The 16,675-nt window shown below is 37.8% G+C and overlaps 1 protein-coding gene across 17 annotated transcripts in view; it reads right to left on the bottom strand.

The window, feature by feature from the left end:
* Positions 1-15,367, bottom strand: part of AGBL3 (AGBL carboxypeptidase 3) — a 71,201-nt gene extending 55,834 nt beyond the window's left edge. For 5 of the 17 annotated variants that reach the window (XR_006198892.1, XR_006198895.1, XM_042925321.1 and 2 more), the window contains exons 1-4: positions 14,820-15,363; positions 13,786-13,893; positions 12,798-12,858; positions 9,851-10,036 (exon numbers count right to left, since the gene is read on the bottom strand). Coding sequence is in view for 15 of the 17 variants with exons in the window: in XM_042925321.1 (XP_042781255.1) it covers positions 9,851-10,036; positions 12,798-12,858; positions 13,786-13,884 (346 nt within the window). In the remaining 2 variants the exon portion in view is untranslated. The other 12 variants (XM_042925407.1, XM_042925432.1, XM_042925396.1 and 9 more) reach the window with 10 other exon arrangements.
* Between the last annotated feature and the right edge of the window lie 1,308 nt (positions 15,368-16,675).

Below are 16,675 nucleotides of genomic sequence, written 5' to 3'. Positions count from 1 at the left end.
ATCATGCAAATGGACGTGAAAAGAAAGCTGGGGTAGTAATACTTATATCTGACAAAATAGACTTTAAAACAAAGACTAACAAGACAAAGAAGAACACTACATAATCATAAAGTGAACAATCCAAGAAGATATAATAATTGTAAATATTTATGCACCCACATGGAGCACCCAAATACAGCAAATAAAAAACATAAAGGAAGTAATTGATAATAATACAAGAATAGTAGGGAACTTCAACACCCCACTTACATCAATGGATAGATCATCCAAACATAATCACAAGGACACTTTGGACAACAAGGACAAGTGGCTTTGAATAACACATTGGATCAAATGGATTTAACAGATATATTCAGAATATTCCATCCTAAAACAGCTGAATACAATTCTTTTCAAGTACACATGGAACATTCTCCAGAACAGATCATGTATTAGGCCACAAGTCTCAACAAATTAAAAAAGACTGAAGTCATACCATGCATCTTTTCTGACCACAATGCTATGAAACTGGAATTCTACAACCACAAGAAAAAAATATGGAAAAACACAAATACATGGAGGTTAAATAACATGGTACTAAACAATAAATGGGTCAACCAAGAAATCAAAGAGGAAATAAAAAAATACATGGAGACAAATGGAAATGAAAACACAACAGTCCAAAATCTTTGGGATTCAGCAAAAGCTGCTCCAAGAGGGAAGTTTATAGCAATATACGCCTAACTCAAGAAGCAAGACAAATCTCACATAAACAACCTAACCTTACACTTAAAGGCTAGAAAAGAACAACAACAACAAAAAAAACCCCAAACCAATAGAAGGAACATTAGAGAAGAAATAAAATAGAATATAAAAAGACAACAATATAACAGACCAATGAAAACAGGAGCTGGTTCTTGAAAAGATAAAAAAAAAAAAAAAAAAAATTGAAAAAACTTTGGCCAGACTCATTAAGAAGAGAGACAGAAGGGGGGAGGGAATGAGGGAGAGTAAGAGAGACAGAGAGAGAACTCAAAATCAGAAATGAAAGAGGAGAAATAACTGACATCTCCGAAATACAAGGGATTATAAGAAAGTATTATAAAAAATTATATGCCAACAAATTGGATAACCAATAAGAGATGGATCAATTTCTAGAAACATATAACCTCCCAAAACTGAATCAGGAATAAATAGAAAATCTGAACAGACTAACTACCAGTAATGAAATTCAATCAATAATCAAAAAACTCCAAACAAAAGTTCCGGACCAGATGGCTTTACAGGTGAATTCTACCAAACATTTAAAGAAGAGATAATACTTATTCATCTCAAACTATTCCAAAAAATAGAAGAGGAAGGGAGGTTTCATGAGGCCAGCATTACCCTCGTACCAAAGTTGATAAAGGCACTACAAAAAAAGAGAACTACAGGCCAATATCTCTGATGAACATAGAAGCAAAGATCCTCAACAAAATAAACAATCAAATCCAACAATACATTTACCATGATCAAGTGGGATTTATTCCTGGGATACAAGGGTAATTCAATATTCCCAAACAATCAATGTGATACACATCTCATCAACAAGAGAAAGGATAAAAACCATATGATCATTTCAACAGATGCAGAAAAAGCATGTGACAAAGTACAAAATCCATTCATGATAAAACTCTCACAAAGGAGGTTTAGAGGGAACATGTCCTCAACATAATAAATGCCATATATGAAAAACCCACAGCTAACATAATACTCAATGGAAAACAAAAACAAGAAACAAAAGAAAACAAAACAGCACTGCTCTGAGTTCTCCTTGGGTCAAAGTCATGTCCCCAGGAGACTTAGTTAGCATTTACTATGTCACATGAGCACCAAATCAGTGCTGTTTGTGCCATTGTGTCTCTTGGATCATCTTGTGAAGTTTTTTATTCTGGCCTTCAGCTCCTTTCTCCTTTGTCTTCAGGTCTAGCTTGGAGGGTTAATACTGAGATAACATTATGCCCTCAGCCCTATAACATACATTTCATTTTAAGGAAAAAAAACAAAAACAAAAATAAAACACCTCTCATGTTAAAGAAGACTCTTGAGGCCCTAACTACCAGGATAGCAGACAAGCCTAGACATGTCTGAAAAGAGCTTATATTCATTCAAGCTATAAACTCTATGCAAAAATAAATTTAGAATGTGACACTTGACTAGCAAATATTTTGTTTTAAAGTATTTGCTTGGTGTTTTCCCTCCTTGACTTCGTTAGTTTGTGTTAAGTTCCAATCTGTAAATGATACTATTCTTGGTAATAAGAGACTACTAGTTTCTCAGAAAGTCAATAAATATAAATTTAGAAAGCGTTTTCATGATGGTAAATCCAAATCTGTGGAATACATTTATTTGTACTATACCTATCATCTTTTTATGGAGGAAAAGCAATGAAAATTAATAGCTCCAGTACTGATTCAACCATTTACAGCACTGATTTATTTATTAAAAACATTTTTTTAATGTTTATTTATTTTTGAGAGTGAGTGAGCATGAATGGGGCAGAGAAAGAGGAGGCGGCACAGAATCTGAAGCAGGCTCCAGGCTCCTAGCTGTCAGCACAGAGCCAGATGTGGGGCTTGAACCCACGAACCGTGAGATCTTCACCTGAGCTGCAGTCTGACGCTTAACTGACTGAGGCACCCATATAGCACTGATTTAAAACCCTAAGTAGATGACAGTGAATATTGCATTTTTTCTCTCTCTCTTTTTTCTGTAAGACTTACCTGCCCTTCACCTTTGGTTTATCCCACTTTTTGATGACAGACATGTAGTAGAAGGAAGTGATCTTACAAAACATGTCTAAGAGTCACAGAAAATCTCAGGAGTAATAAAACTTGAATTAAAGGTGCTTAATTTGGATGCTTTTGATAAGTATTTTTTATTAAACAAATTTGCTGTATAAAAATTTAAAAATATACTTTAAGCCAAAAGAAAAAGAATTATCCATAATTCATCGCACAGATCTAAATATGAACATTTGGGTTTTTAGTTTCAGGCTTTGTCTTTTTCAACTATCCCATAAAGATGCTTCCAGCTACAAGTAACAATTCTTAAGGCAAACTGGCTTACACAGTAATTTATTATCTTACATATCTAGAAATCTAGAAACAGAGAGGATTCAAGGTCTGGTACAATCAGTGGCTCAGTGGCCATTCAAGGCACAATTTATTTATGTCTTTCTACTTTGTCATTTCAGATCTGAGGTCCTCCTAAGGTTGGATCCCTTACTGTTGTAAAATGAGAACAATGTGGCTTTCAGTAAAACAGTGTCATGGACTAACTGACATATACTACTTAACTGAGGTGAAATGGATACTTGGGAGTCAACTACAATTCCTCTTCTTGTATATTATATCACTTTATGTATAACTGATCATCAATTTTTCCTACCCCACCTAACCAAATATCTTAGTGATTTTTCTTTTTAAAAATTTTTAAATGTTTATTTATGTTTGAGACAAGAGAGAAAGCATGAACGGGGGAGGGTCAGAGAGAGAGGGAGACACAGACTCTGAAGCAGGCTCCAGGCTCCGAGCTGTCAGCACAGAGCCTGATGCGGGACTCGAACTCACAAACTGTGAGATTATGACCTGAGCCAAAGTCGGTCGCTCAACTGACTGAGCCACCCAGCCTCTCCGATTTTTATTAATATATATAGATCTCCCTCATTTCTTAATAGCCGTGTAGAGTTCCCTAATATGGATTGCCATTACCTGACCACTGACAGACATTACAGTCATTTCTTTACTGATGGACATTTTGGTTCTAACAGTCTCTTTATACTACATTACTTATAATATGCCTCGATTCATGTGTTTGAATACCTGTGGGTTAGATACCTGGCAGTGGAAACGCTAAATCAAAAAACATGTGAATTTTACATATTGAAATATAAGGTACTATATACTGCCCTTAAAAATATATAGTAATCTCATATATATATTTGTGTGTGCAATTTGTTTGAAGATAATTTTTCTTGGGGTGCCTGGGTGGCTCAGTTGGTTAAGCATCCTGACTTCGGCTCGGGTCATGATCTCATGGTTTGTGAGTTTGAACCTCACATCGGGCTCTGTGCTGACAGCTCAGAGCTCGTGCTCTCTCTCAAAAGAGAAATAAAAAAATTTTTTAAAAAGAATATAGTAATCTCATTTATATATTTGTACATGCAGTTTGTTTGAAGATGAGTTTTCTTAGTGATGTTACAAAGTTATTTCATTTTTTTCCTCTCTTAAATGCAAAAGGAGCCTGTTTAATTCTTGGAGGAATTAACCTAATGTCTGTGTATGGAATATCATTGGCTATCCCTGTAAACTTTGTCTGAGACTAGAAAATCTGTTGATATCTCCCAGAACTATATAGTATTTTATTAAAAGAAATTTTTTGGGTATTGATTATAAAAGATATTCCTTTTCCAAGATTAATTTATGTTCCACATTTCAATGATTAATAGAAGGTTCAAAATAGATTTGGCCTGTGGACCATAGTTTATTATTACAGAGACTGAACTCCTAACCATGCTAGTATATGTGTTTTTACTATTTAAGAAACCACCCCCAAACTTAGTGACACAAAACAATAATCATTTATTTATCTCAGCTACATGATTCTTCTGGTGGGTTAGGTTCACTCATTTATCTTGATAAGCTGCAGTTTTGGCTGGTGGCTAAACGATGTAGGCTAATCTTGGCTCATCTCTGCTTCATGCTCATCATACCCAGCAAGCTAGCTATGGATTGTTCCACGGTGGCTGGACAGGGTTTAAGAGAAAGCAGTATACAAAGACTTTTGAGACCAATAACAAAATGGGCAAAGAATTTTGTCAGTTGACATAAAAAGCCAATGAATACACCTGTTGGTCAATTGCAGGTCTTCTTTAGAGAAATGCCTATTCAAGTCCTCAGCCTGTTTTTAAATCTTGTTACTTTTTTTTTTTTTTTTTTTGCTATTGAGCTGTAGAAATTCCTTATGTATTTTATTTAAAAAAAAATTTTTTTTTAATGTTTATTTATTTTTGAGAGAGACAGAGACAGAATGCAAGTGGGTTAGGGGCAGAGAGATAGAGAGACACAGAATCCGAAGCAGGCTCCAGGCTCTGAGCTGTCAGCACAGAGTCCGACGCGGGGCTCAAACTCACGAGCTGTGAGATCATGACCTGAGCCGAAGTCAGTCGCTTAACCGATTGAGCCACCCAGGCGCCCCAATTCCTTATGTATTTTAGAGATTAACCCTTTATCATACATATGGTTTGCAAATATTTTCCTGTTCCATAGGTTGTTTTTTCAGTTTTGATTGTTCCCTTTGCCACACAGAGTTTTACAGTTTCAGGTCTTATGTTTAAGTCTTTAATCCATAATAAATTGTGAGGTTTTTTTTTTTTTTGCATACTGTAAGATGTTAAGGGTCGACTTCATTCTTTTTCATGTGGATATCCAATTTTCTCAACATTTGTTGAAGGGCTATCCTTTTCCCATTGTATATTCTTGGTACTCTTTTCAAAGATCCATTGACTGTATATGCATGGAATTATTTCTGGGCTCTCTATTCTGTTTCAGTGGCCTCTAGGTCTCTCTTTATACCAGTGCTGTCCTTTTTTGATTACTCTAGCTTTGTAATACATTTTGAAATCAAAAAGTGTGATGTCTCCAGCTTTGTTCTTCTTTCTGAAGACTGATTTGGCCATCTGGTCTTTTGTGATTCCATCTGACTTTTAGAGTTCTTCCCTTCCCCCTTCACTTCCCTTCCCTTTCCCATTCAGTTTTCTTCCTTCCTCCCTTCCTTCCTTCCTTCCTTTTATATTTTAGTTTTTTAAAGTAGGCTTCACACCTAGCACAGAGCCCAACATGGGGCTTGAACTCACAACCCTAAGATCAAGACCTGAGCTGAGATCAAGAGTCGGATGCTTAATCACCTGGGCCACCCAGGCACCCCTAGAGTTGTTTTCTATTTCTATGAAAATGCCATTGGGATTTTGATAGGGATTGCATTGTTAACCGATCCTCAGGGAAATGAAAAATCAAAGCCACAGTGAGGTATCATTTCACACCTATTATGATGGGTATTATAAAAAAAAAGTTTTGGCAAGGAAGTGGAGAAACTGGAATCCCTGTACACTGTTGGTGGGAATAAAAAATGCTGCAAACACTGTGTAGAACAGTATAGAAATTCCAAAGTTAAAAACAGAACTACCACATGATCCAGCCGTCCAACCACTGGGTCTTTACCCAAAAGAATTGAAATTAGGATCTTGAAGAGACATTAGCACTCTCCTATTCATTGCAGTACTATTCACATTAGTGAAAATGTATGAACAATCTGAATGTCCATTGATGGACAAATGATACAAAGTGAATGTGCTACACACACATACACACACACACACACACACACACACACACGAAACAGCATTCAGTCTTAAAAAATGAAATCCTTCAATATGCAACAACATGGATAAACCTTGACACATTATGCTAAATGAAGTCACAGAAGGACAAATACTACATGATTCCACTTACATAAATTATCTAAAATAGTCAAACTCCGAAAGTGGAATGGTGGTTGCTGGGAGCCAGCAGGAGGGAAAAATGGGGAGCTACTAATCAACATATTTAAAGCTTCAATAATACTGGATGAGTAAGATTTATAACAACATTGTGCCTATACTTAACAATACAGTATTGCACATTTAAAAATATGCTGAGGGTAGACCTCATGCTAAGTGCTCTTACCACAAAAAAATAAATATAAAAACTAAAATAGCCAATAAATATATGTAAAGATATTCCATGTCACTAATAAAGAAAGAATATAAATTAAAACATAACATATATAAAGCAAACAACACCAGATTGTTGAAAATCAGGGAACTAAACAGTGTTTATGGGTATATGGAAAAACAGGCCTTCTTACGGTGTAATGAAGGATTAACTCAGAAGGCCTGGGTTGTCCAAACTCTGCACATACCAAAGAAAAGTTAGACCCTTGTAAAACTCCTAGAAGATAACCTCTCAGACTTTGGACTATCCTGCTTGATAAGAGTCTATCGTCTACTTGGGGCTTTGGGTCACACCAGGTAATTTACACTAATGTGACTTATGGTAGAGGGACTTGTACCATATGCTATCAGTTTTAACAGGAGAGGTTAGAGACTGAGTAACTAAGGCCAACCATATATATACTCCATGGAGACGTGACCAGCCCCTCATAGAAATCCTGGATACCAAAGCTTGGATGAGCTTTCCTGATTGGCAATACTTCATGTGTTATCTCACATGGCTGGGAGTATTAAACACTGTACAAAAGACACCATTAGAAGGGGACAACTGGAGCTTGTGCCTGATCTATCCTGGACTCTAGTCTATGTACCTTTTACCTTTGCTGATTTTTTTAACCTTTGCTGATTTTAATCTGTATCATTTCAATGTAATAAACCATAACCATGAGTATGGCAGTTTTTTGAGTTCTAGGAGTCCTTCTATAATCATTGAACCTGAGGGTAATCTTGAAGACCCCAACCATGCTCATATAAATTGTTTGTATGACTATAAATTGTTACAGCTCCTCTTGGAGAGCAATTTGGCAGTATTATTTTAACCAGAAATCTAGGCATTTACTTCCAACACTACACACACACACACACACACACACACACACACACACACACGCACACACAATAGGACACATATAAAAGAATGTTCATGTAGTTCTGTTTGTCAGAGCCAAAGACTAGAAACATCTAAAATTCATTAATAAGGTAGCAGTTACAGAAAATATTGTTTACCCAATTAAATCTAATAAACCAATTTATATAAAAAAAGACTGATATATGTGAGCTGATGTGGAAAGACTTTTAAGATATATACTTGTGTAGGACAGAGTTCATTTATAGCTAAAGCAGAAAAGCTCTATTTTTATATCCGGGGAAGTATGGATATCTAGCTTTGACAGTTGGCCAAGATAAGGACAGTTAAGATTTATAATGTGCTATTTAAAGTCTGAAACTCCCCTGGTACCCACCATGGGCAGTTTATCTACTGGTGGTTTTCATTTGGCAGAATCAGACAGCCTGGCTTGACCATATGACCACAGGGGCATAAACACTCAGCTGGAACTTTTGACTTAGAAGTCATCTGAAGCCTGTGTGTGTGTGTGTGTGTATACATATATACATACATATACATACATATATATATATATACATACACATATATACATATACATATATATATGTAAATATATATATATATACACACACACACACACACACACACACACACAGAGAGAGGGAGAGAGGGAGAGAGGGGGAGAGGGAGAGAAAGAGGGAGGATGGGAGGGAGGGAGGGAGAGAGAGTCAATCAGAGAGGGGGAGACAGACTTCTCCTTTACCCTTTCTCCATCAAATAATATAAAGAGAAAAGTTAGTTTATAAGAATGTGTAAGTAGCATCTAATTTAAGTAAGTGTAGACAATTATAGTAAGTATAGATGGTTTTTAATTTTACTCACCAGTGAATGTCTAATAATATCTCTACATGGCAATAATATTATTATAGCATTATAATATGCTATAATTAACACAAAGTGGAAAACAGTGGCAATGAGGAAGTGCTAATAGGAATGTTTCTATCATTTGTGTGTGAGAATTGGGAAGATAAGGCTGTAAACCACTGAATGAAAACTAAATTTGAGAATGCACACATACAGAAACATAAAAATATTCACTGAAATATGCACACTTCACGTCCATAAAACATACACTGAAGGAAAGAAGCATAAAGTGGGAGAGGAGAGAAAAACGACAAAGGGGCACAAAGATAGAAAATAAGAAAGGAAGGGCAATGGCGAAAGGGAGAAAGGCAGAAGGTGAAGAGTATAAAGACACACAGGAGAAGGAAGATATTCAGTGTGGTGGTAGGGCAGGAGGGGAAGGAGAAAGAGGTAGGGAGAAAAAAAGAGCAAGATTACACAGCCATCTGGCATACCCTCTGTCTGCAACCTCACTCTACATAAGAGTTTGAATGTGACTGGAACCGTCATGCTATTTGGAATTGTTGAGAATTACAAAACTCTGGCACGTTTTAAGTTCCTCTTTTAAGCACATGTGGCTTAAAACTGAAATGCAGTGCAAATGCACACCAGAGTTTGAAGATTTCATATGAAAAAAAAAAGAATGCAAGATATTTTGGATATATTTGGCTTAAATAAAATATATATTAAAACAATTTTTTTAATGTTAATTTTGAAAGAGAGAAAGCACTCAAGAGGGGAGGGGCAAAGAGAGAGGGAGACACACAATCTGAAGCAGCTCCAGGCTCTGAGCTGTCAACACAGAGCCGGATGTGGGGCTCGAACTCATGGACTCTGAGGTCATGACCTGAGCCGAAGTTGGACACTTAATCGACTGAGCCACCGAGGCGCCCCTAAATTAAATATATTTTTGAAATCAATTTCACTTATTTTCCTTAAAAAAATATTTTTTATGTTTATTTTTGAGAGACAGAGAGCGCGAGTGGAGAAGGCACAGAGAGAGAAAGAGGGAACACAGAATCTGAAGCAGGCTCATGCTCCAAGCTGTCAGCACAGAGCCCGATGTAGGGCTCGAACCCATGAGACATGAGATCATGACCTGAGCTGAAGTCGGACACTCAACCAACTGAGCCACCCAGGGGCCCCTTTTTCCTTTTTTAAAATGTGGCCACTAGAAAATTTTAAATGATACATACAGCTTATGTTATATTCCTGTTGGAACGCACTGTTCTAACACCATGAGTCTCCTCATTAAGTTTGGCAAAGTAAGTTTGCTAATATTTGAATTCCAAAAACATCTAGGAACATACCAATATGCTGGACTTTTTCATCAATGACCTCACAGTGGTACGGCCACCGTGTTGGACTCAGCGGACCAGAAGAAGAAACACCATACAAATCTCGTGGTTCACGAAGACGTGGCACCCATCTCCCTAGTTGATATTCCAACAGTATCTGGGTAGTCCGGGGGAAAAATGGGTCACCAACAGAGTTAGCTGAAAAATGATTCAACACAATCATGAGTGATAAGAAGCAAAACCCCAATTTCTATAATTTTTTAATACATTCCTTCTTCCCTTCCAATACCATTAATTTATAAATATTTGTGGATATTATAATTCATGGCACTTAAAAAATAAAATTACTGGGGCACCTGGGTGGCTCAGTCGGTTAAGCTTCCAACGCATGATTTTGGCTCAGGTCATGATCGCATGGTTGTGAGATGGGAGACCTGAGTCGGCCTATGCTTAAGATTCTATCCCTCTCCCTCTGCCCATCCCTTGTTCCCTCTCTCTCTAAAAAATAAAAGATAAATAAACAAATAAAAATTACTATTGAAATTTTGTAACAATTGATCTTTACATAGCTAAAAAGTAGTTTTTGACCTCAGATACTATTATGCTAAATTCCGTGCTACTCCAAAAACATTTATTTCTCGCAGTTATTCTAGCCAACTGTTTACTGCCGAGTCTTCTTAAACTTAATCACACCGAGGCAACGATTTGTCCACGATCATAATTCCTCACCGCCTACTAGAAGAATATTCTCAAGGGTTGCTAGTGAACTCTGTCACAAATTTTTCTCAGTGCTCATTCTAGGGTCACTATGTGACACAACCCCAAGCACATAATTCACAAAGAATACAACACAAGTAGGCAGCGCAGAGGCCCTGTCTCTTTCAATGGGATAACTGTGGGACATCAATTTGATGTGGATAATCACCCCTCATGTACCTTGTCTTTTATGATGCTATACTTTCCTGTTTTCTCCCTTTCACATATTTCGTTTTCCATTTGTCTGACTCCTCTTGCTCTTCCACCTCTAAAATGTGGCTTTTTACCTAGATTTAGTTTTGGGCTATTTTTGTACGATAACAGATATATCAAGCTGGACTAGATGTCAGACCAACTGAGTTCTATTCCATCACTTTGTTTCTATATGATTTTTCTTGGCTAATGCAGCCTCTCTGAACATAAATTTTACTATATGTAAATAAGGAATAATAATATTCCCTGCTACTTCTCCGGATTGTTATTTAGATCCATTTTTTCAACAGTTACTAAGCATCTAGTTTTTCATTATGTGAAGAGACCACATTTTGTCTAATTCACAGTATGACTCAAAAATGGCAAGGTAGCTATGAAGTAGGAAATAAAACTAAATCAATCTCATACTGCTCATGAGTGTAAATTATAGAGAAATTAAATACAAAATTCGAAGTATTTAGAGAAAACTTATATGATTATAATGATGACCTTGGGGTAGGGAAGTCCTCTGTAGCTTAAACAGATTTAAAAATAAACAGCCACAAATGAATAATGATAAACTTAACATCAAAATAATTCTAAATCATGGAAGCAACATTAACAAAGGATTACTATAACAGGGAATTCATTATAAGAGGAAACATAAATAGACAAGCATATGGAATAATTCTCAGTTTCTTCAGCAATAAAGATGACACTGGTTAAAACAGTGAGTTACCTTCTTTTTTCCAACAGACTGGCAAAATTTTAAAAAGCAAAAAAGGGTGGCAAGATGTCCATAAACTAGTACTACAAATATTTTATGAGTATGGGCATAGAGATGTGTCTAAGTGCAAAGAAAAAGGTCTAGAGGGATACATATCAAACTGAGAATAGTAGGTATCTTGAAAGACTTTTACGATGAGAGAGAGAGAGAGAGAGAGAGAGAGAGAGAGAAAAGAAAAAAGAAAAGAATTAAGGCCTTATCTTCAATTTCAGATCATCTGTGATAGATATGTGGATATTTAGAAGAAATATTTTAGTATTTTAAAACTCTAAATGTATACATTTTTAAAAATCAAGTATACACAAAGATTCCACATATATGTACTTTTGCAAGTGAATGGCTTTATTAAAAAAACTCTGTACAAGCATACTTCATTTAAAAAAAGATGTATTGGGGCACCTGGGTGGCTCAGTCGGTTAAGCGGCCGACTTCAGCTCAGATCATGATCTCACGGTCTGTGAGTTTGAGCCCCGCGTCGGGCTCTGTGCTGACAGCTCAGAGCCTGGTGCCTGTTTCAGATTCTGTGTCTCCCTCTCTCTGACCCTCCCCCGTTCATGCTCTGTCTCTGTCTCAAAAATAAATAAAAACGTTAAAAAAAAATAAATAAATAAAATAAATTAAAAAAGATGTATTGTAGGGGCACCTGGGTGGCTCGGTCAGTTAAGCGACTGACTTCGGCTCAGGTCATGATCTCACGGTTCGTGGGTTTGAGCCCCACATCAGGCTCTGTGCTGACAGCTCAGAACCTGGAGCCTGTTTCAGATTCCGTGTCTCCCTCTCTCTCTGCCCCTCCCCCACTCGCGCTCTGTCTCCCTCTGTCTCAAAAATAAACATTAAAAAAAATAAAAATGTACTTTAAAAACACTGTGTACTGTAACTCGAGTCATACTGTAAATTTAAGAGCTAATTATTTAAAGAAATGCCTATGTAAATCTTTATGTTAAGTGTAGTCCTTCATAAAGTAATGACCACTTTTATTTAGTTTCATTCAATATCAGGTTTACCTAAAACCTTTACAGTTTGAGCTCTAAAAAATTCTTATAAGAGTGGATACATTTTCTCTCTTTATCCAGTATCAGAATACATTCCTATATTATTCAATCTTTTTTTCTAGTTTCTTAATTTTCTTATTTTTCATGGACCTTGAGTGAATTTTTCATTTGCTATTTATTCACTCAAGGTTTTATCATAAAGGGAAGGAAGAAAATATGGATAAGTTCAAACCTGTTAAAAGCGCACACTGGTGGATATCTTCGCTTACAAATTTCATGAAGTTATCCTCATCCTAAAACAAAAAGAGTTTTAAAATATTCTTTTAAAAACCAACAGCTTCCAAATCCAGAAATTTTTTACATCTATTTTAGTAGTGAGAATTGAGTGCCTCTTTTTAATCTTTAATAAATGAAAAAAATTAAAGGATTATTAGGGACTACCAGTCTCAAAGTGCCAAACACTTCAAATATCCTCAAACCTTCAAGCCTTTATCTTTCAACCTCCTTTCATTGGGTAAGGTCAGATTAATGATTGCAGGGAGGGAATAAAGTTTAAAGATTCTTGGTAAACTTGGCAACCCAATTTAAGCTATGAATAAAATTAAAAGAAAAGAAGCACAAAAAGCCATAGACTTAGAGGGCTAATAGGGAGCTTATTTTGGGACCTTAACTTAGATACATGGTAATTTATATTTTACTAAAATGTGAAGGAAATCTCTCAGAAATATGTACTAGAACCAGGCAAACTCTTTTGAAATACTGTGCTTTGTTTTTCCCTTTTTCTTCCTCCGTGTCCCTTTGTTACATCAGAGCCACATTAAACCTATTGTGGTGACAAACAGTAGATTTAGAACATAGGAGGCTGCAGTATTATGATACATATTATGATGTAACACAGAAAACACGTAAGTGAAGAAGAATTATAAAAATAAAACCTTAGTAATGATTTAATACACACTTTTAAGTAAAACTGAGAAGAATCTTAGCCAAAATAATTTCTCAAAAAACAATACCAATCCGGGTTCTCTTTCTAGACAGGGCATACTGCACACAGCAATATCTTGGCTTTCAAATTATTTTCCAACTTCAGTGACAAGTGATTTAAACATCGAATTGATTTTCACATCCAACTGATTTTGTAATATTTTTACCGGGAAATTTATATTTTATAACATACGGTTTATCTGAAATTAAGTGGAATGAAGTTGAGAAAAACATACTGATTGATCTTCATCACTGATCGTTCTGTCTGAATAGTCTTCCTTTTCTGAATCTTCTGACATTTCTGGCAATATCTGGCTTGAAATTTCTTTTATCATGTAGGTAGGCTGTAAAACAATTTCTAGGGAACTTATTTGACAGTTTTCTGTTTAAGTTGAAGGTGTTTATTACATTAAATGAGTACCCCAACCTTTTAGTCAATTTTATTAACAGTGACAACAGGCTTCTCTAAAAGCTATATTAGGACTCAGCTAATTAGACATTCAATTTCAAAAAACTGAAGACATTTTCCATTTCCATGAAAAAGAGGCAAAAATCACAAGGAAAGGCTAATCAAGTAAATAATGTATTGGAAAAAGAAATTTCCAGGCTACACAGCCAAATCATTCACATCCTGTATTCCCAATACCACACAGCATAGTAAGTTCAGAATGATCCTGAGGCATTTAAAAAGATCATGGATCAAAAATAAATAAATAAATAAAGTAAAAATAAAAAAAACAAAAAGATCATGGGTCAAAGGAAAATTATAGTTACTCAGGCAATGATATCTAACAGCATAGCTTAAAAAAAATCTTTTTTTCTGCTTTAGTTTTCAATTGACCAAAAGTTCAAAGGACTACAACAGACTTTTCTCCTTAGATTTTGGTTACTATTCTGTAAGATACTGTCTCTGTTCTAATAGTCAATTATTCTTAAATCTCAATAGCTATCCGAAGGTTGTATTGGCGGTGACCACCACTCCTTCCATGCAAACATCCTCCCAAGTGGTTAAGACAACGGAATACCAAATTCCTTGCCAAGACTCTATTATTTTTGAGAGACCAAAGGAATTTACCAATTTCGAATCTATTGGTTTATGCTCCTCTCTACAGAGAGCAAATAACTCATGCAATAGAGATGACACCTTCAGTATTAAGAGACCGAAGTTTCAGCCTGGGGGGCATCGTCACAATTCCACATTTGGAAAACGTGGCATAAATCCTCGCTCTATTTCCTAACATGAACATAGGAGGCACGCCAACGTGCTGACCTGAGCAGTGAAACCTGAATTTCAGGAAAGCCACACACACACACACACAGATTATCTAATGGGCGCTTCCTGTGTGTCTCCCACGGCTGAAGCAGACGAGGCAAAAGCAGGCGTTTCCACGCCCAGCCACGCAGGGCGGGTCTGCGGACAGGCACGGTGACTTTCTCAGTGGGAAGGACTTTTAAGCCCCAAGTTGTGTCTGCAAGGTGTGCCTCCCACGCTCACTTCTGGACCAGGCAGTGTGGGGAGGAGCTCATTTTCTGGGACGCGCGGTCTTTCCACGCGCGCTCACTTCCCGCAGGGGGCGGCCCGTCTGCGAAGTCTCTTCCTTCGGGGCCTCCTCGGCCGGGCCCTCGCCCCCGCCCCGAGTCCTCCGCCCAGGCCAGTCGTCCCGTCCCTGCGGGGCGCAGCCGTTCCGCCCGAGACACCTAGGGTCCAGCGTCTGGAAGGAACGCGGGGGTAGTTCAACAGCTCCAGCCACGCCCTTCACCGAGAGGCGAGGCCCTCCGTTTCCTGAACAACGGGACCACCCTCGCGAGACTTCCGAGCGCCCTCGGGAATCACCTAGCGACCAGCGCCGAGAAGAGCCCACGCGGGATTTCGGCCAGAGGAAGGGGAGAGCCCAGAGGATGACGGGAACGAGGGGCCGAGGAGAGGGGGGCGGAGAGAGTTCCCAAGGGCGTTAGCGTGGAGCGCCCTACCTGGGGCGGGGGGAATCTTAGGAGAGGCGAGGAGCGGGCAGCGATTTGTCCCTTCGCTTCTCCGCGTCGATTGTCCTTTATCCAAGGAGGCAGTAGAACGTACTGGTTAAGACTTGAGCCTTGTTAGTCTTTATTTGTACCCACACAGAACTGCATTCTGCGCGATTGTGTGACTAGTAATCTTTATTCAGGAAACGAGACTTCTCTCTAAATACTTGGTAGAGGAGTGATAGATATACCAGGGTGAACTCTAAATTCTTCCCAGCTCAGAGATTCTTTAAGTATCATAATTGTTAGCAAACACACCGAGCACTTCGGACCTTCTGAGGCGCTACGCACATCATGTTACGTGCATGGTCTTTTCTAATTAAATGGGGTCTTTCCATAACAGACGTAGACACCCTGGTCCATAAGAGACTTGAAGACGTTATTCCTGAAATCACCTTGATTTCCCCCTGGTCTAAACCGTTGTCCCAGTGTAGCTGAAAAAAAGTCTTAAGATGTTTGGAAACATTTTTACTCTTTTTAAGTTCTTTTGGCTGGTATATTAATAGGAGAAAAATAAGTTTAATTTCTTCCACATGGGCACCTTACATTGGCATGAGAGGCTCCAAGATGGACACCTGAGGCTCATATGCCATCCTGAACTAAGGAGAGAGTGGAGTCTGGGGCGTCAAAGGGCAGGAAGACAATTCATAGGAAGATGGGAAGAGCAAATGTTTGGTAAACAAATGTTTACCTGCCTTTGCCACGCAGAGACAATGGGACACAGAGAGGAATTGAACATGCCCTGCCAAGCTCCCTCCAACTTACTACCCCTAGCGCATACTTTCTGCAGTTATCTCTGGTGATGGCTGTTTTCCTGGACCGGGCACTCTATAAAAAGCTGCTCCTGAGCCTTTGGGCCTACACTGTCTTCAGCTCAAAATAATCTGCATGCCAAGTGGCATGCAGGTGGTGGATGCTTGCCCTGAACCCCATCAGGTGCCTTGTTGCACCTTGTTTTGTGCCGTACGTATGTAACTAAAAGTGACGTGCGCAAAGAATATTTAAATAAGGACTCTATTTTTCTGTTGGACTTTAGAGTCATGGTTGCAAGCCATTGAATGTCAGATGAACAAGGTGAAGAAGCCCCAAGAAATGGTCTAACCAAGG

Source organism: Panthera leo, chromosome A2 (assembly GCF_018350215.1).
Source record: "Panthera leo isolate Ple1 chromosome A2, P.leo_Ple1_pat1.1, whole genome shotgun sequence".
Classification (NCBI taxonomy): Eukaryota; Metazoa; Chordata; class Mammalia; order Carnivora; family Felidae; genus Panthera; species Panthera leo.
Note: the sequence above shows the minus strand (reverse complement) of the source record. Positions and strands in the feature narration are given on the sequence as shown.